This window comes from Populus trichocarpa, chromosome 1, assembly GCF_000002775.5.
Source record: "Populus trichocarpa isolate Nisqually-1 chromosome 1, P.trichocarpa_v4.1, whole genome shotgun sequence".
Lineage (NCBI taxonomy): Eukaryota > Viridiplantae > Streptophyta > Magnoliopsida > Malpighiales > Salicaceae > Populus > Populus trichocarpa.
This window is the reverse complement of record NC_037285.2, coordinates 45,009,088-45,033,164: the sequence shown is the minus strand read 5'-3', so window position 1 is coordinate 45,033,164 and position 24,077 is coordinate 45,009,088. Positions and strand designations below refer to the sequence as shown.

General features: G+C 34.4%; 1 protein-coding gene and 1 long non-coding RNA gene across 3 annotated transcripts; one reads left to right on the top strand and one right to left on the bottom strand.

Moving 5' to 3' along the window:
• Positions 1-6,476: 6,476 nt before the first annotated feature.
• LOC127903869 (uncharacterized) lies at positions 6,477-7,537 on the bottom strand. 2 transcript variants are annotated; one of them, XM_024601702.2, is made up of 3 exons: positions 7,321-7,537; positions 6,898-7,169; positions 6,477-6,711 (listed from the first exon to the last, which is right to left on the bottom strand). In XM_024601702.2, exons 1-3 carry the CDS (start codon positions 7,384-7,386, stop codon positions 6,663-6,665), a joined length of 387 nt encoding a protein of 128 aa, XP_024457470.2. In that variant the 5' UTR covers positions 7,387-7,537; the 3' UTR covers positions 6,477-6,662. The 2 variants fall into 2 exon arrangements, with proteins under 2 accessions (XP_024457470.2, XP_006387650.3); XM_006387588.3 differs by having other exon boundaries at positions 6,898-7,166; positions 7,321-7,526.
• A 4,498-nt stretch (positions 7,538-12,035) lies between these two features.
• Positions 12,036-23,395, top strand: LOC127904891 (uncharacterized). Its single transcript, XR_008058321.1, has 3 exons — positions 12,036-12,157; positions 19,702-19,835; positions 23,315-23,395. It is a non-coding gene; the product is annotated as an uncharacterized LOC127904891 (long non-coding RNA).
• The last annotated feature ends 682 nt before the right edge of the window (positions 23,396-24,077 follow it).

The window sequence follows — 24,077 nt, the reverse complement described above, 5'->3', positions numbered from 1 at the left end:
TTGTTAAGGGGGGTGCTGAGCTTCTTTCTTGCTACTTTTCGTATCAACTATCATATGATATGTGTCAGAGAGGATTTATCTGCCTTTTTTTCCCCACAAGTTTGTTTATTTTCATGGTTAGCTGCGTTTGCGAGTTCCCTGCTCTACCGTTTCGGCAGGTGTTTTGTTTTTTCAATTGGAACGGAATGTTTCGGTTTCGGAGTGTTTCGGCGTGCCGTTTCGGGATTGTACTGTTTATATATATATATATATATATATATATATATATATATATATATATATATATATAAATTAATTATAAATTATGCATTACAAAGTACAAACACAATATCAAGCAAACATAACTTTAAAATTTAAAATATTTCTAAATAGTCAAGATTAAACAAATGTAGGGTTGCAGGGGGACTCCTTCTCTGTTTTGTACTCTTATGGCTTATGAAGTGCTCTTCCAGCAAGCAAAACAGCTTTCATGACTACAGATATAACTTGAATAACTTCATCAGCCCTGCATTTGTTTCCCTTGAACGTCCGAGCACCTGTTTTGAAATTGCTCATACAACTGATGAAGTTTTGGCTACACTCTTGACTTAGATAGCTATCTGCAATATTGCACCATCAACACACAAAAACAAAAACAAAAAATTATTAGTTCTACAGTCACAAGCAACACGAAACACTACAGTCACAAGCAACACAAAACAGCAAATCTCCTATCAGTTACACACACAGGCAACCAAATTCATTGTTGCCCCATATCCCTGCTCTAATGGTGTTCCCATCTATAAAATCGGGCTTCCAGTTTTAACTTATTTTCTATATACCTCCATTGACACTAATCACCATGTTATCCCAGTTACTAAATCACAATTACTAGCCAAAAAGTTGTAGCTAAACTTTGCTGTATACCAAAATATTCCTGCAAGATAAATCGAATATCATGGAAGAGTACTTACTGTTCTTTGATTGGATACAGGCATCATGCTTCATGCAACAAGCATCAAGGCCATCACAAGGCTTCTCTCCTGGGCATCCACCGTATAGAAGCCCACAATACTTGCCGATTGAGAGATGAGGCTTATGTAATAGTTTGAGAGATGATCGAACGACCAAACCAGGGAGATAGCAGAATCAACTGTTTGAACTCCAATGGAAGGCGAGTTCGTGAAACTGAAAGACAAGATGCCGATTGTAATTGTTTTGGCTGGGAACTTGAGTCTGCGAGGAGGAAGAGAAATTAGGGATTTCGTTTAGTTTACTTTAGACTTCAAAGAAAAAATAGCGTGGGTGTACTACTGCAGTTAATGAAAATGAACCGGGTTTAATTTTGAGTCTTTGACTTTGACTCGGTGGCTTTAACCCGAAACGGAACACATGGAATTCGACCGGAACGTTCCGGCCGAAATTTGACCGGAATTTCCGGATAAAGCCGAGATTTTAAGCGAGGTAAAACTTGTTCCGTTTTGTTTCGTTTTTTTAACTGGTACGAGAGGTTCCGGGCATTCCGGCCGAAACGGAACGGAATTAACAACTCTGACCGAAAGAGATGATTCGCTTCAGTCTGTGAGTGTGAGGTTGGATGGAAAAAATTATTCGTACTGGAGTTATGTAATGAAGAATTTCCTTAAGGGTAAGAAGATGAGGGGATATGTTAGTGGAACTTACGTGATACCCAAAAATACTAAGGAGGGGGATGTTGTTATGATATATACATGGGAAACAAACAATGCAAAGATGATTACTTGGATCAACAATTCTGTTGAGCATTTCATAAGTATGTAGTTAGCGAAGTATGAGACAACAAAGGGGGTTTGGGATCATCTACAAAAATTATTCACGCAATCAAATTTTGCAAAGCAGTATCAGTTAGAGGATGACATACGAGCTATTCATCAAAAGAATATGAGTATTCAGGAGTTTTATTCTGCTATGACAGATCTTTGGGATCAATTGGCTCTTACATAATTGACAGAATTAAAGGCATGTGGTGCCTATATTGAGCGTAAAGAGCAACAACAATTGATACAGTTTTTAACAGCACTTCGTAGTGATTTTGAAGGACTTAAGGGTTCAATTCTGCATTGTTCTCCACTGCCTTCTGTTGACTCTGTTGTCAGTGAGTTATTAGCTGAAAAAATATGTCTTCAGTCTTATTCTGAAAAGAAAATTCTTTCTTCTTTGAATCCTTCTGTACTAACAGTACCTTCTAAGTCATATTCTCTAATCATCCGAATAAGCCTTACACAAAAGTTGGCTCTGACGAATGCAGTTTCTGTAAGCCGAAAGGTCATTGGAAGACCCAATATCCCAAGTTAAGACAACATAATCAAGCTTGGAAGCATGACAGTCAGTCATAATCTAATGTTCATAGACCACCTTAGGGTTATAGACCACCTCACCACAATACTGCAACAGTATCTTCATCAGGCTCTATCACAGATCCTAGTACTATGGCTGAGCAATTTCAGAAGTTTCTCTCCTTACAACCATAAGTAATGTCCGTTTCAACTTTCATAGGTTAGTTGCCTCATAGTTCCTCAGGTATGTCACATTCTAAATGGGTCTTAGATTCTGGTGCTTCACATCATATGTCTCCAGATTCTTCATCTTTGACCTTTATGTCCCCTTCACTTTCCATTCCTGTTATGACTGCTGATGGCACTCTCATGCCGTTAAGAGGTGTTGGTTCTGTTGTCACACCTCACTTGTCTCCTTCTAATGTTTAACTTATTCCATACCTCAAATTTAATTTTGCTTCTGTTGGCCAATTATGTGATTCTAGTGATTATTTAGTCATGTTTTCTGGTTCTTTTTGTTGTGTACAGGATCTGCAGTCTCAGAAGCTGATTGGGACAGGCCGTAGGGAGAATGAACTATACATTTTGGATGAGTTAAAAGTACAAGTTACCACTACTGCTACTACTACTGTTGATTTTTCTTCTTTTCATTTGAGTCTTTCATATTCTTGTTTTTATTTATGGCATTCTCATCTAGGTCATGTTTCGTCTTCTTGTTTGAGATTTTTGGCATCTATAGGAGCTTTAGGAAATTTGAAAACCTGTGACATTTCTGATTGTAGTAGATGTAAACTGGTAAAATTTTCCGCTTTTCCTTTTAATTGAAGTATTTCTGTTTCTTCTTTACCATTTGACTTGATTCATTCTGACGTATGAAAACCTTCTCCTGTTTTCATAAAAAGAGGGTCTCAATATTATGTTTCTTTTATTGATGATCATATTCGTTATTGTTGGGTTTATTTAATGAAACATCGTTCTAAATTCTTTGAGATATATGCATCCTTTCAAGCTCTTGTCAAAACTCAACATTCTGCTGTAATCAAATGCTTTAGGTGTGATTTGGGTGGAGAATACACCTCTAATAACTTTTGTCAGTTGTTTGCCTTAGATGGAACCATCCATCAAACTTCATGTATAGATACTCAGAAAAATGGAGTTGCTGAAAGAAAACATAGGCACATTATCAAAACTGCTCGTTCTCTCTTGTTGTCTGCTTCTATTCCTAGTAAGTTTAAAGGGGGGAAGTTGTCCTTACTGTTGTAAGTTTGATTAATACAATTCCATTGTCTTATAGTTCGGGTTGTCTCATTTTGTTATATGGGTATGTTCCTATTATTTCTCCTTTAGAGTTTTTTATTGTACTTGTTTTGTTCTTTGTCCTCATGTAGAATGCAGTAAATTGTCCTCTCGATCTGCTATTTGTGTCTTTCTGGGTTATGGTTAAGATAAAAAGGGGTATCGTTGTTTTGATTCAATAACTCAGAAACTTTATGTGTCTCATCTTGTTGTTTTTCTTGAGCATATACCTTTCTTTTCTATTCCATCAACTACTCATACCTTGATTAGATATGATATTATTCGTGTAAATCCTTCTTCTCTTATTTCTAATTTTTCTAGCCTTTCTTTCACTGGGTTTCATACTTTTTTTGCAGGGTGGTGGTTATTTTTGGTTTCAGCCATGATAGTTTGCCCCAGTCTCGTAAATAAATGTGTATCAGAGCATCTTCGTAACCAAAGATCCATCTCTCTTATGTTTTTCTGCATATACTTTTCGCCCACCATGCCTGCCAGAAATTTAAGATAAGTAGGCATTAATTCTCTTCGCTTGGCCTTTTCCGCACCATGATCTGTTCAAAAGCAACATGATTATCATTCTTCCAATTATATATGGAAAACCTCGGCTTCTGTTGTATTCAAGAGAATCGACGCAAGGTTCACAGCAGAATCAACTTCCTGTTTTTATCAGAATAAAAGGCCAATCCCAGATATAGATTTTTGGTTGCATGATTTTGCCATGAACACAGAGAAATGATCCCATAGCAAGGCTAGACATTATCTCATAGAAAGGGTTTCTCTTTCGAAAACCATTGACTTGAGAGGTGGGTTTTTCAATCCCTTTCCGTCATATTTTGGAACTATACAGAAAGAAATTCAACAAAGATAAGAAGACAGCTTATGGTACATCTAGTGGCCATCAATCTACGTGAATGCCGAAATCAATATACTTTGTGAGCACGTCTGCTGTCCATTAAACTTAGATTCTTTCCTACTTCGCTGGTTTGCTGATGCGGCTACGCCACTGCTTTTGCTTTGCAATCACACTCTTTGTTATCCGCCCGACATCTCTTCATACTGTGACTATGCGCCGAAAATTGCTGTTTCATATTCTAACGCTACACAGTTTGCTACGCAGAAAAAAACTATATTCAAGTCATGATAATTCAAGTCAAGCCGGGTAGCTTGATTAACGTGACTTAAAATAACAAAATTTTTTTAAAAAAAACTAATTTTAAAAACAATCAAAAAAAAATTTAAGATAAAAAATATAAGATGATGATAAACTCATAAAAATAAATATGATAAAAGCCACGAAATTCAAAACTCAATAACTTAATGTTGAAGGACTAAATCAAAAAAATTTATATTGAAAAAAAACATTGAAAAAAAACCTGAATAATCCTGGGTTAACCGGACAAGCCCGCAACCTGAAATATATAAACGGGACATAAAGGAAAGCGGGAAAAACCATGAAACTCAAGACCTAATGAGTTAAATGATGAAATTAAAAAATAATTAGTTTTTACAAAAAAGCATAAAAATAACAAAATTAAATCGGGCTAATCCTTGAATCTAGTGACCCGATTCATGAGATCGAGATTAGCCCATAGAAGAAAAACATTAAAAAATCACTAAGCAAAATCCCTAATCATCCAGAATTAAAAATCAAAACAAATAGCAATTAAAATACTGAGAATTAAATTTGACATAAAAACTAAATGGATAAAAACAACGAGGGACTAAATTAAAAAATAAAACAAATTTAAAAAACGACAAAAAAAACAATCATAAAAAGAATGGGGATTAAAATTGAATACAAAAATTAAATTAAATAAAATAATGATGGACAAAATTGAAATAAAAAATCAAGAAAATGACAAAGATAAAAAAAAATAGCAATAAAAAAGAATGAGGACCTAATTATAATTAAATGAAATGAAATACTTATGGACGAAATTGAAAAACAATTAAAGCTCAAAATGCATTAAAAGCAAAAGCAAACAACAATAAAAACAATAAAGACTAAAATAGATAGAAACAAATCGGAACACACAATTGATTTTTGAAAGAGATGACATGAATTTCTAGATAAAGAGAGAAAAAAAATAGAAGAAAAGAAAAATATTCACGGGGGCTCAATTGCACCTTCTTCTTGAACAAGCATCCCACCACCGCAAAAAGGATGACCCGTCATTTCAAACGTCGTCGTTGACAATAACATTTGACCACCGAAATGCACCGCACATATCACCTAAATAGCATGGGCACCTCCAACTTTTTTTAAAATTTTTTTCTATATATAATCAAAGACTTAATTGCCCCTCGTCCAAATGCATAATTACAAAACAGCCATATTAAAAAGACCTAAATGCCTCAAACATAAATTCTATCATTTTTTTTTTAATTTTATGGGCAATATAGCATTTTTACTATGCATTCAAAGTAGAAAGCGATCATTAAGCTCTTCTTCCCGGTTTTAAATTTAGTTACTTCTAAAAGTGTTCAAGTCATTGCACAATTTGTTTACCCCATTGGAAACGTTAATGACTAATGGATTATATATAAAACATCTTCTAACCCCTAAAATCAAGTTAAAATAGGTGAAAGGGCATGAACTCTTTTAGTTTTTTTTTTCTGCAGCTAGGTGAATTACGATTTGTTCTGCACATTTGGCTTTGCATTTGAGACTTGAACAATGCTTGCTACGTTTCTTTAACAGAAAGCTAGCATTGTTTAACCTCAATACTTCAAGTATTTTTTTGTTTCATTGTGTTTAATTCTGTCTGCCTATCTTCTTCTTCTTCGATTACCTCAGGTTATACTCAACCGAATGCTTATACCGTTTATATAACAACCGGTGGCATCGCCTGGCAATTCACATAGTATGTACTATAACTCAAAACATTCAACTCGGAACAGAGAACGCAAATCCTTTATCAAATGGAAACTTCATCAAAGGAAGAAAGATATTAAGGGAAGACTAATGCCAATACATATCTAGATTTAGGACTGATGATTTCATTTTAATAAGAAAAGACTATCAGGAGTGACTGCAAAGGCAAACTGCTCCTTGTTCTCCATGATCATTAGTCAGCCAACCAGGCCTGCCTTCCCTTGTTCCTGCTTTTCCATTTCCTCGCTGGCAACACAACGAATAGGAAACACAATGATGAAGAGAAAAATAATTATCAACAGTGCATCTTGATTCTTTTATTTTGAGTTCGTTAACTTGTGTTTCCCTCGATAGCTAGCATTAGCAAGATTAATTATGAAATCCGATATCCCAATAATTAAGAAAAGAAATGGCGAAGGGAATTTAACCAACCGGAGGAGCCCAGTAAGGTGATCAGCATGGGCAAAGTTGTTGTCTTCACGGGCTTTCAAGATGCTAAACATTAGGTTGATCCTGGTTTGGTTGTAATCACTCTGCTTGGCTATGTTCATCGTCTCCTCTTTGAGGCTGCGGCATTCAGATTCTATCTCTTCAAACTTTTGTCTTATTTCTCGTTGCCCTTCTCTTATGCGTTTTTGTCCCTCACCGATCTCTACCATATCTGTTTTCAATCGTTCCATCGTTTCCCTCCTCTCTCTGTTCTTCTTAATATATATATATAAGAATAATAATTATTTTTAATTTCTGGGAATAAGGACATGATATATAGCAACAACCAGTCAAGAAACAACAAACAACCATTAAGAATACTCTTTTTAAGAAAAACATAGAAATATAACTAGATTTGATTCGTACCCATTGTTTCCTGTGTTTGGACTTGGAAACCCTGCGGCTCGGGGCTAAAGGCTTGATCGAATCCATAGCCGCAGACACCCGTATTGACTGACTTCCTCCTTTCTATTGAAATTGAAAGTTGTGTTTACAATGACTAGGGCTCTTCACATTAGCACTTAATTTATACAGAGTCGGATCTGTAATCAATATCACGTCTTCCGTCCGCGCGAGCTTGGTAGATTTTCGCGTGGAATCGCACGATAACGCAAATTTAATGTTTATTTAAATGGGAGGTCGCTTTAATATTTTATTTTTATTTTTATTTTAAAGATGTGATTTATATTTAAAAGATATTGTACTATTAAAAAAAAATCATTACATCTCCAAATTAAATATACTTTTGGACCAGCCCATCCCTCGTGGGCCTATATATATATATATAAACAATTATTTTTTTTAATAATTTTTATAAATATTTAAATTTATTTTTTATAGGTAAAACAGATCTAATTTAATAACCAATAATAAATTTAGTTGTAGTAAAAATCTTCAATTATTGTTGTTATTTTTATATTATCCATTCCAGAATTATATATTACTCTCTTTAGAATTGAAAAATATTACGGTGATGGTTTATCATAATAATCTTTATTATTTTTTGTTATTATAATGTTTTTATAAAATTATTATAGTTTCAATTAAATATTATAATATTTAGTTAATGTTTAATTTTATAAATTTTTATTTTTATTATTATATATTTAAAAAAATAAAATTGTTAAACTGTTGAAGATACCACTAACAATTTTTTTGAAAGGTTAAACTATAAATATTAAATTAATTTTAATATTTAAAAAAAATATCTCTTTTAAAAAAAATTATATCAAAATACAAAACTTCAAATCAAGTCAAATCAAATCTTGTCAGAATCGGTGGGCAGAACAGAAAACGCCTAGTAGACTCTGCGTTGGGTCCAGCACACCTCATTTGTCTGCACACTGTGATAACTTCATGCCATGCTGCAATGGTTGCTATATTTATTTCTTTTATCCTTTTAACCTTCTCAAGATCCATTCTGAAAAGACACCAAACAAGTTAGAAGCGAATACAATAAGATGTGAAGACTGGCATCGAAGAGCTTCCGAGGAGTCATATTCAACTTCATTGGGGGGGGGGGGGGTTTCATAGTGACGCCATGCCTGACAGTCCAAAGCTCCACTACCATGTTAGTAAGCATAGCAAACAGAAGAAGAGAAGCCAGGAATTCAATCTCCCGGTCATGAAAAGCTAAAGCCCAAACACTTTCATCTGCTTCATTTGTCAAACTTGAGTTACTAATATAACTAGCAAAGCAAATAAAATCAAGCAAATCATTCTCACGAAGAAGGCTAGCTAGGTTAACAATTTAGTCTTAATCTTGCTGCTTTTATTCGTGTGATCATCTGCTCAAGCTCTTCAACAAAAGCTTCAAGCTCTATGCAATCTCAGGTCTGTTAATTAGAGCATTGACCAACACAACCCTGAAGATCTTCGTCAGTTCCGAATTGCATTGCAACCCTATGCGGTAAATACTGTTCTGAACAGCCACCTCCACCCAGCATTGAAACCCAGACGCATCGAGCCATTAATTCGTCATTCAAACAAGAACCAACAGTCGCCCACATTTCTTTTTCTCCATAAAACTTGAGGAAATCCCAGTTTTCCAGAGCTAAAACTCTCTTTATCCGAGTCTAGAACCAACGAAACATTCTCAACATCCTGTTTCAATTTATCCCACCCAGCCAACCTAGGGTACCCACTCTTCATCAGATTAGGCTCCGGCCGCTGCAGTTTTTTTAACCTCTTCCAAACCCGAACCTCAACTAATTGCATTGACGACCAAATCTTAACTGTTAAACCATCATATTTTCCCTATGGAACCCCCAACAAGGTTGACTCTGCGATTTTCCCTTTTCAACCAAGTCATATCTCTATAAATGCTGGAAAGAACAGCAGTCAGCAGGTGCAAGTGCAATTCTATTAGCTCTAGCGACATGAATTACAATAGAGAAAACAAGTTAAATGCTTCATGCTAAATCTCGCTGCCACTATCCATGAATTTCCTCATTCACGACAGATTACTGGCCTTCTTAGCAGGTGTCCTTGTCATTTCTACAGTTGCAGTCTGGAAAACTGGAACTTCTCATTACAATACGATAATTCTCCATCCAGAAATTTGATGCTTGTTCTTCTCGCTAATCTGATTGTTGTACTTCATCTTCATCTTCATCTTCCCTTGCATCTTCTTTTTTAATCTTAACCCTAGATTTCACCATGTTTTCCTTGAAAAAAGCTGGTTGTCGAAGAGCAGCGCCAGAAAAGTAGATGCTTTATAATTTTGAAAAGTTGTGTTTACAATGACAAGGGTTCTTCACAATATCAGTTAATTTATACAGAGGATTCAGATCTGTAATCAATCTACGATGGTATCAAAAGTTTTCCGCCCGCTCGGGCTTGGTAGATTTCTCGCGTGTAATCGCACGATAACGCCAGAAATTTGGACCAGTCCATTCCTCGTGGGCCTGCCTATATATATATAAAAGTAAAGAAACAGTTACTAGTTTTAGTAGCTACTTTTCGATTTAATAGAATATTTTAAGAAATTTTTATCTCATATTAAAAAAATATTATATTATTTTTTTAAATTAAAAAAAAATTTATCCTACATTAAAAAAATATAATTTTTTTCTTATGCATATAGAATATATATACGAAAGGATTTCAAATCTCACATTGAAAAAATAATTTTTTTCTTGGGAACCTGGAGTATATATATTAAAGAGTTTCAAATTTCACATTGAAAAGATATTATGTCATTCTTTTAAGTTAAAGTATTTAAACTAAAAAGTTTGTTATCCCACTTTGAAAAAACAAAATATTTTTCTTATGAACATAAAATATATATATATGAAAAGATTTCAAATCTCATATTGAAAAAACAACTTTTTTTTTGAAACATAGAATATATATGCTAAAGGGTTTCAAATCTCATATTGAAAAAATAACCTTTTGCTTGGGAACATAGAGTATATATACTAAAGGATTTCAAATCCCACATTAAAAAAACAACATTTTTTTTCTTGTGAACATAAAGTATATATATGAAAGGGTTTGAAATCCCACAACAAAAAAATAACATTTTTCTATAGGAAACTTTAAAAAGTGTTAATAACCAACTAAAAAAATATGAAAAAAAAAGAAATATAAAAGAAAAACCACATTTGAAAAAAAAACATCAGGTCTCGCCCGGATCATGGGTCAACCGAGTTTTGCCGAGTCATTGCACCGGCCAGTCTTTTAACAAACCTAGACCAGTCCAGCCACCGGGTTAACCGGGTTTAATAACTATCCCAAATTCATTCCTTTTCATATACGGACCGGTTATAACTCAATGATAAACATGTATAACGGATTCTACTTTTAATAAAAATCTTGAATTATTATTTTTGTTTGTACTTGATCATCGTAACAATCTTATTTTCAAAAAAAACATTTAAGTTAAGCTCATGATTTAAATTGTGGGTTTTACAATTTAAATAATAAAATTCAAGTTAATTTAATATATCATCATTTTAATATTAATTTTTTTTAATATTTAATTAAATTTTGATTTAATCATCATAATTTATTTGAATTTATTATTTATAATATTATCACAATATGAATCAAACATCACAATTAAATATGCTGAATTCTACTGGTTTCTATTGCCTTTATTTTAATTATTATATAAACAAATAAAAGATATTTTTAAAACATAAAATTATTAAACAAAAATACAAATCATATATTTAGGGAGTTAAACTACAAATATCATTGTTCTAAATATTAAAGAAAAATATCTCTTCCTTAAAAAATTTATATATCAAAACACACACTTCAAATCAACCGGATAAAATCAAATAAACTCTCAAGTGCTTATCTTGTCATGATTGGATGGGCAGAACAGATGGCGCCTTGTAGACTGTGTGTTGGGTCCAGCAGCACACGGCATTTGTCTGCACGCCATAGTGCATGGTTACTATATGAATATATTTATTTCTATTATCCTTTTAACCTTGTTTTGCATCTGTCGTCAATGGTGGGAGTTATCTATATAGGAACCTGCTGCGATGCCTACTACCATGCTAGTAGCATAGCCAACAGAAGACGAGAAGCCATGAATTCAAATAAAATAAAATCAAGCAAATCATTCTCACGAAGAAGGCTAGCTAGGTTAACAATTTTAGTCTTAATCTTGCTGCTTTTATTCGTGTGATCATCTGCTCAAGCTCTTCAACAAAAGCTTGAAGCTCTATGCAATCTCAGGTCTGTTAATTAGAGCATTGACCAACACAACCCTGAAAGATCTCCGTCAGTTCCGAATTGCATTGCAACCCTATGCGGTAAATACTGTTCTGAACAGCCAACTCCACCCAGCATTGAAACCCAGACGCATCGAGCAAATGCCATTAATTCGTCATTCAAACTAGAACCAGCAGTCGCCCACATTTCTTTTTCTCCATAAAACTTGAGGAAATCCCAGTTTTCCAGAGCTAAAACTCTCTTTATCCGAGTCTATACCCAACGAAACATTCTCAACTTTCTGTTTCAATGTTCCACCGAGCCAACCTAGGGTACCCACTCATCATCAGATTAGGCTCCGGCCGCTGCAGTTCATCGAACCTCTTCCAAACCCAAACCTGAACTCATTAAGTTGATGACCAAAGCTTAGCTGTTAAACCATCATGTATTCCCTTTGGAGTCCCCAACAAGGTTGACTCAGCTATTTTCCCTTTCAACATAGTCATATCTCTATAAATGCTGGCAAGAACAGCAGGTGCAAGTGCAATTCTATTAGCTCTAGCGACATGAATTACAATAGAGAAAACAAGCTAAACGCTTCATGCTAAATCTCGCTGCCACTATCCATGAATTTCTTCATTGACGACAGATTACTGGCCTTCTTAGCAGGTGTCCTTGTCATTTCTACTGTTGCAGTCTGGAAAACTGGAACTTCTTATTACAATACGATAATTCTCCATCCAGAACTTTGATGCTTGTTCTTCTCGCTAATCTGATTGTTGTACCTTGCATCTTCTTTCTTAGTCTTAACCCTAGATTTCACGATGTTTTCCTTGAAAAACGTTGATTGTCGTAGAGCAGCGCCAGAAAAGTAGATATGCTTTATAATTGAACCATGGGGCATGTTTTTATAATTTTGAGAAAACCATTTTGTAACTGTATTCATTAACTTTACATGCATTAATAGAATATATTTTATGTGTCCACAAAGAGAATTGGGCGGATGCGAACATTAATTATAATATAAATTAATTGTGTATTTGATATTACGTTGTGTAGTGTTTTTTAATTGAAAATATTTTAAAATAATTTTATTTATTTATTATTTATATCAACATACAAAACCATCCAAAAAAATTTAAAAGAAATAATTTAATGCTTTTTTTTTTGCAAAAATCAATTTTAAAAATAAATTGTAATGCAAAAACAAACATTCACTAATTAACATAGTTTTTTAAAAGAAAACAAATAGTAAAATAACACATTTTGAAAAAAATATATATATTAATGAAATAGCACATTTGATACACATCGTAGTTCTTGTTGAAAAAAAATTATTAATTCTCACTAAAAAGCATTAATTTAATGTTTTTTTTTTACGAAAAGCAATTTTAAAAACAGACTGTAATAAAAAAACAAACACTCACTAATTAACATAGTTTTTTTTTAAAAAAAACAAATAGTAAAATAACACATTTTGAAAAAAAAACTATTAATGAAATAGCACATTTAATACATGTCATAATAAAAAAATAAAAAAATAACATGACTTGAAAAATAATTGATGAAATAACACAATTGATATATATCGCAGTTGAAAACACGACATTCATAGTTCTTCTTAAGAAAAACATATAACATTTAAAAAAAAATTAAATGTGTTGTGCAAATAACAATAAGGAGAGAGAGAGAGAAAGAACAAAAACTTCATAGACACACTGAATCTTCGATTTTAACATTATCAGGTCTATAAAAAAGATTTTGGTGAAATGAATTCATTAACACCAAGAAAGATCATCAATACCAATAGTAATCGAAGTGGACCACACTCTTTGTCCAAAAACAGGTAAGCCACTCATCGCGTGTGAAAACTTCAATAATTGTTGATCACCTTTATTGTTATTATTTGATTTATCTCGCCAATACCGTTTCAAATATCATCATTGACGAAGTCTTTTAACCACCAAGAGGGGCGACACACATCACCGAAAGAGCGTGGACGCCTTCGTCTTGCTAATGTGTACGTGACACACATCAACCATTTTTTTAATCTTTTTTCTATATATGGTCAAAGACTTAATTACCCCTCATCTAAATACATAATTACAAAATAACCGTGTTGAAAAGACCTAAGCGCCCCTAAACACAAGCTCTATCATTTTTTATTTGAAGGGCAATATAGTCCTTTAACTAAGCCTTCAATCAAAGTACAAAAAGACCATAAAGCTCTCTTTGGCGATACTGACGCCATGCCTGACAGTCCAAAGCTCTACTACCATGTTAGTAGCATAGCCAACAGAAGAAGAGAAGCCAGGAATTCAATCTCCCATGTTAGGTTCGTCGTCGCTTTGGTCTTCTCTATTCTTTTATATTTTCATTGTATTTTATTTTTCGTTCAGTTCCACCTACTTAATGGAGCTGTTAAATATATAATTCACTGTTTACTATTAAAAAAAAAATTCAATCTCCCGGGTGGTCATGAAAAGCTTAAAGCCCAAACAGTACTTTCATCTGCTTCATTTTTCAAAACCAAACTTGAGTTGCTAACATAACTACCAAAGCAAAAAAAATCAAGCAAATCATTCTCACTAAGAAGACTAGCTAGGTTAACAATTTTAGTCTTAATCTTGCTGCTTTTATTCGTGTGATCATCTGCTCAAGCTCTTCAACAAAAGCTTGAAGCTCTATGCAATCTCAGGTCTGTAAATTAGAGCATTCACCAACACAACCCTGAAAGATCTTCGTCAGTTCCGAATTGCATTGCAACCCTATGCGGTCAATACTGTTATGAAAAGCCAACTCCACGCAGCATTGAAATCCTGACGCGTCGAGCAAATGCCATTAAATCGTCATTCAAACTAGAACCAACAGTCTCCCACATTTCTTTTTCTCCACAAAACTTGAGGAAATCCCAGTTTTCCAGAGCTAAAACTCTCTTTTTCAGAGTCTAGAACCAAGGAAATATTCTAAACTTCCAGTTTCAATTTGTTCCACTGAACCAACCTAGGGTACCCACTCTTCATCAGATTAGGCTCCGGCCGCTGCAGTTTTTTTAACCTCTTCCAAACCCGAACCTCAACTAATTGCATTGATGACCAAATCTTAACTGTTAAACCATCATATTTTCCCTTTGGAATCCCCAACAAGGTTGACTCTGCAGCGGTCGGAAATCCCCGACTCTATAGATCTCATGCTAAACTCTGAACTTCACAGCGTGAAAATCCTTATAGGTACTCACTTGCCGGAGATCCACGACTCTATAGATCTCATGCTAAACTCCAAGTTAGTACACATACAGCTAGATGAGATTGACCCTTTAAGATATCCAGAGGCAAAAGGAATTTCATACTCTATGACAGAATTTCAAACCACATTACTTCAGGGAGAAGATGCTGACAGTGACTCAGATGATGAAGTGTACACTGATCTGGCTTTTGACTTGGCAGGAGATGACAACATTTGCAGGCTGGCTATTGCTGATAAGAATTTTGAAGCTGATGACAAGGCACACACGCTGGAGGCAAGAAAGCACAACCCACATAGGACATATGAGGTCTACGATCATAGCTTTCCGGCCACAATAAATGTCATTGACAACACATAACAGCTACATATGGTTGTTGAAGATCTCTTTCCAGAAATAGCGGCTACTAGGACTCCCCACCACTGTTTCTCTACCAACAAGCTTTCCCAAAATCAACTCCAAGCAGAACGGGCCTTGTCTTATACGATGTGAATTCAGCAAGGCCACTGGAGCATTAAAGCTTGGCCTTCAAAAGAGACTCTTTCTCGCCACAACCTTATACCCCTGTCAGCAATGATAAATCTTTAGAATCCCACTGCAAAGCTCAAAACCTGCCTCTTACACCCAACCAACACTGGACCACAACAACCAAACAACCAAGACTAAAGAAAATATCCTCTACCGGGAGTCTCATCTCCCTGCACTCTTTAGCAAGCATATCTTCTATAGACTCTTATATCAGGGTAAATAATACCTGTAACCTGAAGGAATCTGCAGCGGAGTCGTCTCACAATGAAGTCAACAAAATGATCCATTTGGGAAAAGCTCTGGATCTTGGTAATTCAGCTCTCTTGAAAAAATTTTATGGGCTTATCATAAGGCAGCTAGAAAAGAAGAGGGAAAATTGGCAGAAACAACAATGAATAGTAAGTTTTCATTCATGTCCTTGCAGATAGATCTTTTAATTTTGTCATGAATATTCTTTCTTGGAATTCTTGTGGCTTGGGCATGATGAGGAAACGAAGAAGAATCACGAAATTAATAACAGAATATAAGATTGATATATGTTTATTGCTGGAAACTAAGCTAGCTAATTGTTTCATTGACTTTGTATCTCGTATTTGGAATGAAAATCATGTGACTTGGTTTAGTGATGATGCTCAGGGATCAAAATGAGGTTTGCTTGCTATGTGGAAAAACACTAACTTTGAAGTCTCTAATATTGAATATGGTCATGGTTGGATCGATTTATATGGTAAACATGTTCATAATGATTTTCATTGCTTTGTTATTGGCATTTATGCTCCTTGTAACTATCAGGACAGACAAAAACTTTGAGATGATCTCATTCTTCTTAAGCATGCTTTTGAAGTTCCCTGGATAATACCAGGAGATTTTAATGAAACACTCTCACAGAAAGACAGAAATAGTGGAATCTGTCATCCTGCAGGCTCAAATTCTTTTAGCAGATTTCTGCAGTCTTGTGAGCTCACTGAATACCCTTTAGCAGAAGGTTATTTTACCTGGTTCAGAGGAGGGTCCAAGAGCAAACTGGACCGTATGTTCGCAAACTCATCCTGCCATCTTCACTTCCCTAGTTTATCTCTTCGATGACTTCCAAGAGAGTTCTCGGATCATTGCCCTTTAATTCTATCTAACTTCTTGCAGGACCATGGATGGCGTCCTTTTTGTTTCTTGGACTCTTGGACTCAGTACCCAAATTTCAAGCACATTATTGAAAACTTCTGGAATGATGCATGCTCCCTTCACCCTGGCCGCTTTAAAGTTCTCAAAAAGCTCAATCATATTGCAGTCAAATTGAGGCAATGGAATAAGCTTGAATTTGGAAATCAAGAAGCTGCCCTTCAACGAACCTTTTTAGCTATCAACATACTAGAGGAAAAATGTGAAGAAGAAGGTTTAACCGACCAAGAGCAGGAGCATTTAGACTTTTTGTTGAAAGACCTTAGGTTCGCAACAATCACATTGAATCTATTTGGAGGCAGAAATCAAGACAGATATGGTGCAAATTGGGTGACAGAAATAACAAGTTTTTTCACGTGATTGCTAATTTCAGGAAGGCTAAATCATCTATCCTTAAAATCCACCATAATGGCAACACTTTTGATTCTCAGCAGGGTATTAAGCAGGCTGCTGTGGATTATTTCTCTGATCTGTATGACTCCCTCTTTGAAAAAAAGCTGTAGTTAAATCTTTTGGGTTTCAAATGCCTCTCTAAAGAATCCTCTGAGTGGCTGGAGCAGGAAATCACAATGGAAAAAGTGAAGCGCAGTGTATGGGGTTGTGATGGGTCAAAATGTCCTGGACCAGATGGTTTCAACTTCAAATTCTATAGATTAGCATGGGATTTTATTGCTCAAGACATCCTCGATGTAGTCTTAAGCTTCTTTAGAACAGGAAGGCTACCCAAAGGAATCAATACAACCTACGTAATTATCCTCTCCAAGACAGTAGAACCCATAGAGTTTAAAGATTTTCAGCCCATCAGCATGATTCATGGTATCTACAAGATCATTGCCAAAATCCTTGCATCCAGACTGAAAGCTGTTATGCAAGATATCATTAGCATTAACCAATCAGCGTTTATAGCAGACCGCAACATTATAGATGGCTTTATGATTGCAAATGAGCTGGTGAGTGATCTAAAAAATCGAAAAGCGGCAGGTCTGATTTTCAAGATTGATTTCTATAAAGCCTTCGACTCAGTCTCCTGGGATTACCTAGATTATATCATGGGTTATATGGGGTTTGGCAGAAAATGGAGAACCATGATTTATGAATGTCTTTCTTCATCAAAACTCTCGGTCCTCATCAATGGATCTCCTTCAAAAGAATTCCCTGTTCGGCGAGGACTGCGTCAAAGAGACCCGATTTCCCCTTTTCTGTTTGACATAGCTGCTGAGGGCCTCTCGGTCCTCTTTCAAAGGGCATCTAGTAGGAATATTATCAAAGGGCTGTAATTTGCATCAGGAATTTTCATCAGCCATCTACAATATGCAGATGACACGTTAATATTCATCCTGACAGATATTGATAAGTTAGTTCAAGTCAAAAGAATTTTAAGATGGTTTGCTCTGACTTCAGGCCTTCATATAAACTTCCATAAAAGCTCTATTATTGGTATCAATGTCGACGATCACTTGTGCTTGCGCTTGGCTAAATCTATTTTCTGCATATCAGACTCCCTCCCAAGAAAATATCTTGGCATGCCACTAGAAGCCAATCCATCTTGTATCTCTACATGGAAGCCAGTGATAGAGAAGTTTCGTAAAAGGCTTCATATGTGAAAAGGAAGATTACTAAGCATGTCTCATTAAAAGTGTCCTTAATTCCCTGTCTATATATTTTATGTCTGTATTCAAGATGCTAAAAGGGGTAGGCAGGCTTCTTTCATCCATCCAAAGACCTTTCTTGTGGTATGGATGTACCAAGCAAAGATCTTTCTACAAGATCCAATGGAGACTAGTGATGCGCAATAAGAAACAAGGAGGCCTCGGTGTAAGCTCTTTTATATCAAAAAACAGAGCCCTGCTGCTAAAATGGATTTGGAGACTCTCTTCCCCAGGTACAAGTTTATGGAAAATGATTATCTCTTCAATGTACAATCCAGCTTATGAGAATGGGATCCTAATTTTCTACAACCAACCCTCCAAGATCTGGAAGGATATTATGTCCATTGTTCAAACCGACGCTCACCACGTCTTCACGAATCATTGCAAATTCATGGTGGAGAATGGTAGTTTAACATCATTTTGGCTAGATAACTGGATTGGTGACTACCTCTCAAAACAGCCTTCCCTAAGCTATATCTTTTGTCTTTCTCTAAATCTGCTTTGGTGGCTGACATGGGTAGATGGAGCAATGGAATCTGGCTCTGGTCCCTACAATGGCGCAGACCTCTATTTCATTTTGAACAAGAACAACTATCATTTTTATCATCCTTGCTGGAATCCAAGCCAATGTTCTGCCACAAGATGGATAAGAAAATCTAGACCCTCAACAACGATGACCTCTTCAGTGTAAAATCTTGCTCCAAATGATGGACCAGCTGCTCTACGGTGGTGCCAAACCATTCCAATCTTCTATTTGGATAAAACTAACCCCACCAAAAGTGCAACTTTTCCTTTGGCTCCTTGTCCAAGACAAAGTAACCACAAGAGATTTTCTATTTCAGCATGACTACATCACCCTTCATGAGTCAAGATGCGCTTTCTGCAATAAAAGCTTGGAATCTTCAAGTCACCTCTTCATTCACTGCCACTTCACTTGGAATATATGGATGAAACTGCTTTCTAATCGGGGCTTTTGCACTGTTTTTCCAAAATCTGTTGTTGATATGTGCTACCAATGGTCTTCTATGGTTAAAGACAAGCAGCAGAATCTCTCATGGCATCTTCTTTTCTCATTCGTTGTTTGGAATCTTTGGCTTCACCGAAATGATGTTATTTTTAATGACGCTACCCCTAACCTTCAAATCTGTTTCTCCATGGTGCGCCAAAGTATTGCTTTATGGCTGAGGCTTGATTCCAACTCTTTAGAGCTTAATATAGAGAATGTTTAGTCGGGAGGAGTTGGTTTCTTATGATTTGTTTGCTCCCCCCATTTGTTGCTCTATCCTATTTCATACAACAGTTTTTGTGCTTTTGTTTTCTTTGCTTGTTCATCTGATGTAAGTTAGACTATTATTTTTGTAACCTTTTTCTTAATAAAATTTTAACTACTAAAAAAAAAAAAACAAGGTTGACTCTGCGATTTTTCCTTTCAACCAAGTCATATCTCGATCTATAAATGCTGGAAAGAACAGCAGTCAGCAGGTGCAAGTGCAATTCTATTACCTCTAGCGACATGAATTACAATAGAGAAAACAAGTTAAATGCTTCATGCTAAATCTCGCTGCCACTATCCATGAATTTCCTCATTCACGACAGATTACTGGCCTTCTTAGCAGGTGTCCTTGTCATTTCTACAGTTGCAGTCTGGAAAACTGGAACTTCTCATTACAATACGATAATTCTCCATCTAGAATTTTGATGCTTGTTCTTCTCGCTAATCTGATTGTTGTACTTCATCTTCATCTTCATCTTCCCTTGCATCTTCTTTTTTAATCTTAACCCTAGATTTCAACATGTTTTCCTTGAAAAAAGCTGATTGGCGAAGAGCAGCGCCAGAAAAGTAGATATGCTTTATAATTTTGAAAAGTTATGTTTACAATGACAAGGGTTCTTCACAATATCAGTTAATTTATACAGAGGATTCAGATCTGTAATCAAACTACGATGGTATCAAAAGTTTTCCGCCCGCTCGAGCTTGGTAGATTTCTCGCGTGTAATCGCACGATAACGCCAGAAATCTGGACCAGTTCATTCCTCGTGGGCATATATATATATATAAAAGTAAAGAACGCAGTTACTATTTGGACCAGTCCATTCCTCGTGGGCCTATATACATATATATATATATATACATATATATATATATACATATATATATATATATAAAGTAAAGAAAGCAGTTACTATTTTTAGTAGCTAATTTGGACTAAATGATATAGTTATGAAATCCGACCTGTTAGTTGGCTTGGTTAAGTGACCGGGTTTTAGATTTTATCGGTCAATTCGGGTTAACTTAGGTCAACTAAGAAAAATTTTAAAAAAAATTAAAATTTTTTATATTTTATATGAAAAAATTAAGAAACAATCTATATGAATATATGTTATACATATTGTAAATAATAAAGTTTAAAAGAATATTTTTTTAAAAAAAAATTATCACACATTGAAAAAATATTAAATTATCCTTTTAAGTTGAAGTATTTAAACCAAAAAAGCTTTTTTTTATCTCATATTGAAAAAATAACTTATTTCTTGCGAACATATAGTATATATATTAAAGAGCTGCAAATCCCACATTAAATAAATATTATGTTATTCTTTTAAGTTGAAATATTTAAACCAAAAAGTTCTTTATCCAACAATGAAAAGCATAAATTTTTTCTTATGAACATAAAGTATATATATGAAAGGGCTTCAAATTCCACATTTAAAAAGTAATTGTTTTCTTGGAAACATAAAGTATATATAATAAAAGGTTTTAAATCCCATATTAAAAAATACATAACTTTTTTCTTGTAAAGATAGAGTGTATATATAAAAATACTTCAAATCTCACATTAAAAAAATAACTTTTTTTTGGAAACATGGAGTATATATATTAAAGGGTTTCAAATCCCACTTTGAAAAGATATTATATCCTTTTAAGTTGAAGTATTTAAATCAAAAAGTTTGTCATCCCACATTGAAAAAACATAACATTTTTCTTGTGAATATGGAGTATATATATATACAAAAGGGCTTCAAATCACATATTGAAAAAACAATTTTTTTCTTGGGAACATAGAGTATATATACTAAAGGATTTCAAATCCCACATTGAGAAAACACAACTTTTTTCTTATGAACGTAAAGTATATATATGAAAGGGCTTGAAATCCCACATTGAAAAAATAACTTTTTTCTTGGGAACATAGAGTATATATTAAAGGATTTCAAATCCTACATTGAAAAAATAAAATATTTTTCTAATATTTAAATATTGAACTTTAAAAAATGTTAATAAACAACTAAAAAAATATGAAAAAAAGGAGTATAGAAGAAAAACCACATTTGAAAAAAAAAACACGGATCTCGTCCAGGTCATGGGTCGATCGAGTTTTGCCGGGTCATTGCATCGGCTGGTCTTTTAACAAACCTAGACTAGTCGAGCCACCAGGTCGACGGGGTTTAATAGCTATGCTAAATTCATTCATTTTCATATACAGACGGGTTATAACTCAATAATCAACAACATGTATAATGGATTCTACTTTCAGTAAAAATCTTGAATTATTATTGTTGTTTGTGCTTGATCATCTAATAACCTTAATGTTTTTTTTTTTATTTTTTTTTTCAAGTGGAGTTTATTATTTAAGTTATGGGTTTTACAAATTAAACCGTAAAATTCAGGTTGATTTAATATATTATTATTTTAATATTAAAAAAATCTTTTAACATTTGATTGATTTTAATTAGTTATCATAATTTATTTGAATTTGATATTTATAAAGTTATCACAAACATTACGATGTTTAATTAATGTTGAATTCTACTAGTTTCTATTGCTTTTATTTAAACTATTATATAAACAAATAAAATATATTTTTAAAAAATAAAATTATTAAATAAAAACACAAATTATATATTTAGTGAGTTAAACTACAAATATCAAATTGATATTAATATTAAAGAAAAATATCTCTTCCTTCCAAAAATTTTATATCAAAACAACACTTCAAATCAACTGGATAAAAAAAAAAAAAACTCAAGTGCTTATCTAGTCAGGATTGGGTGGGCAGCACAGATAACGCCTAGTAGACTCTGCGTTGGTTCCAGCAGCACACGGCATTTGTCTGCACACTGTGATAACAACTTCATGCCATATATAGTGCATGGTTAGTATATGAATATATGTAATTCTATTATCCTTTTAACCTTGTTTTGCATCTGTTGTCAATGGTGGGAGTTATCCATATAGGAACCTGCTGCAATGCCTACTACCATGTTAGTAGCATAGCCAACAGTAGAAGAGAAGCCATGAATTCAAATAAAATAAAATCAAGCAAATCATTCTCACGAAGAAGGCTAGCTAGGTTAACACTTTAGTCTTAATCTTGCTGCTTTTATTCGTGTGATCATCTGCTTAAGCTCTTCAACAAAAGCTTTAAGCTTTATGCAATCTCAGGTCTGTTAATTAGAGCATTGACCAACACAACCCTGAAAGGACTTCGTCAGTTCCGAGTTGCATTGCAACCCTATGCGGTAAATACAGTTCTGAACAGCCAACTCCACGCAGCATTGAAATCCTGACGCGTCGAGCAAATGCCATTAAATCGTCATTCAAACTAGAACCAACAGTCGCCCACATTTCTTTTTCTCCATAAAACTTGAGGAAATCCCAGTTTTCCAGAGCTAAAACTCTCTTTATCCGAGTCTAGAACCAACGAACCATTAATTCTCAACTTCATGTTTCAATTTGTTCCACGGAACTAAACCTAGGGTACCCACTCCTAATCAGATTAGGCTCCGGCCGCCGCAGTTCACCGAACCTCTTCCAAACCCCAACCTGAACTAATTGCATTGATGACCAAAGCTTAACTGTTAAACCATCATATTTTCCCTTTGGAATCCCCAACAAGGTTGACTCTGCGATTTTCCCTTTCAACAACGCCATATCTCTATAAATTCTGGCAAGACAAGTGCAATTCTATTACCTCTCGCGACTTGAATTACAATAGAGAAAACATGCTAAATGCTTCATGCTAAATCTCGCTGCCACTATCCATGAATTTCCTCAATTCACGAATGATTACTGGCCTTCCTAGCAGCCTAGCAGGTGTCCTTGTCATTTCTACTGTTGCAGTCTGGAAAACTGGAACTTCTCATTACAATACGATATTAATTTCTCCATCCAGAATTTTGATGCTTGTTCTTCTCGCTAATCTGATTGTTGTACTTCATCTTCATCTTCATCTTTCCTTCCATCTTCTTTCTTAATCTTAACCCTAGATTTCACCATTTTTCCTTGGAAAACGTTGATTGTCGAAGAGCAGCGCCAGAAAAGTAGATATGCTTCATCATCGTAAATTGTGAAGCCATTTAACAATTTTTTTTTTTTTTTTGAAAATCATGTTTTCCATAAAAACAACTTTAAAATATTAAATTTCTCAACTATTTATGTGATTCTTTTTGGAACTACCAGAACATACGGCACTCTTTTCTGCATAAGTGTTTTTGTCTCCACTAACACACCTTCATTGCTTCACAGACATAGCTATTTATAGCCAGCATTAGCCGACCTACACATGTCCTACACAGTACGACTGGTAAAATTAAAAAATAAAAACAAAAACATTGAAAGAAAAAAACTTTAATTTAACTCAGATTAGCTGGACTACCATCCGACCCGTGATGGGAGTTTCAGATTAAAAAAATTAATTTTTTAAAAAAACAACGACCTCGAGATGACGGTTAAATAAAAAAATATTAAAATAATTTAATTAACTTAAATTAATTTTACTAACTCATTATCCAGAATAACTTACAATAAAAAAAATAAAAAATATCACAAGTTGAATGTCTAATAAAATAACTTCAAA

Excerpts from the sequence above, each read along its gene's own strand:
- LOC127903869 (XM_024601702.2), bottom strand. The coding sequence starts at position 7,386 with ATGGATTCGATCAAGCCTTTAGCCCCGAGCCGCAGGGTTTCCAAGTCC. Across the intron at positions 7,170-7,320 it reads CCAAACACAGGAAACAATGG|AAGAACAGAGAGAGGAGGGA; the intron begins GTACGAATCAAA and ends ATATATATTAAG. Across the intron at positions 6,712-6,897 it reads CACCTTACTGGGCTCCTCCG|CGAGGAAATGGAAAAGCAGG; the intron begins GTTGGTTAAATT and ends TTGTGTTGCCAG.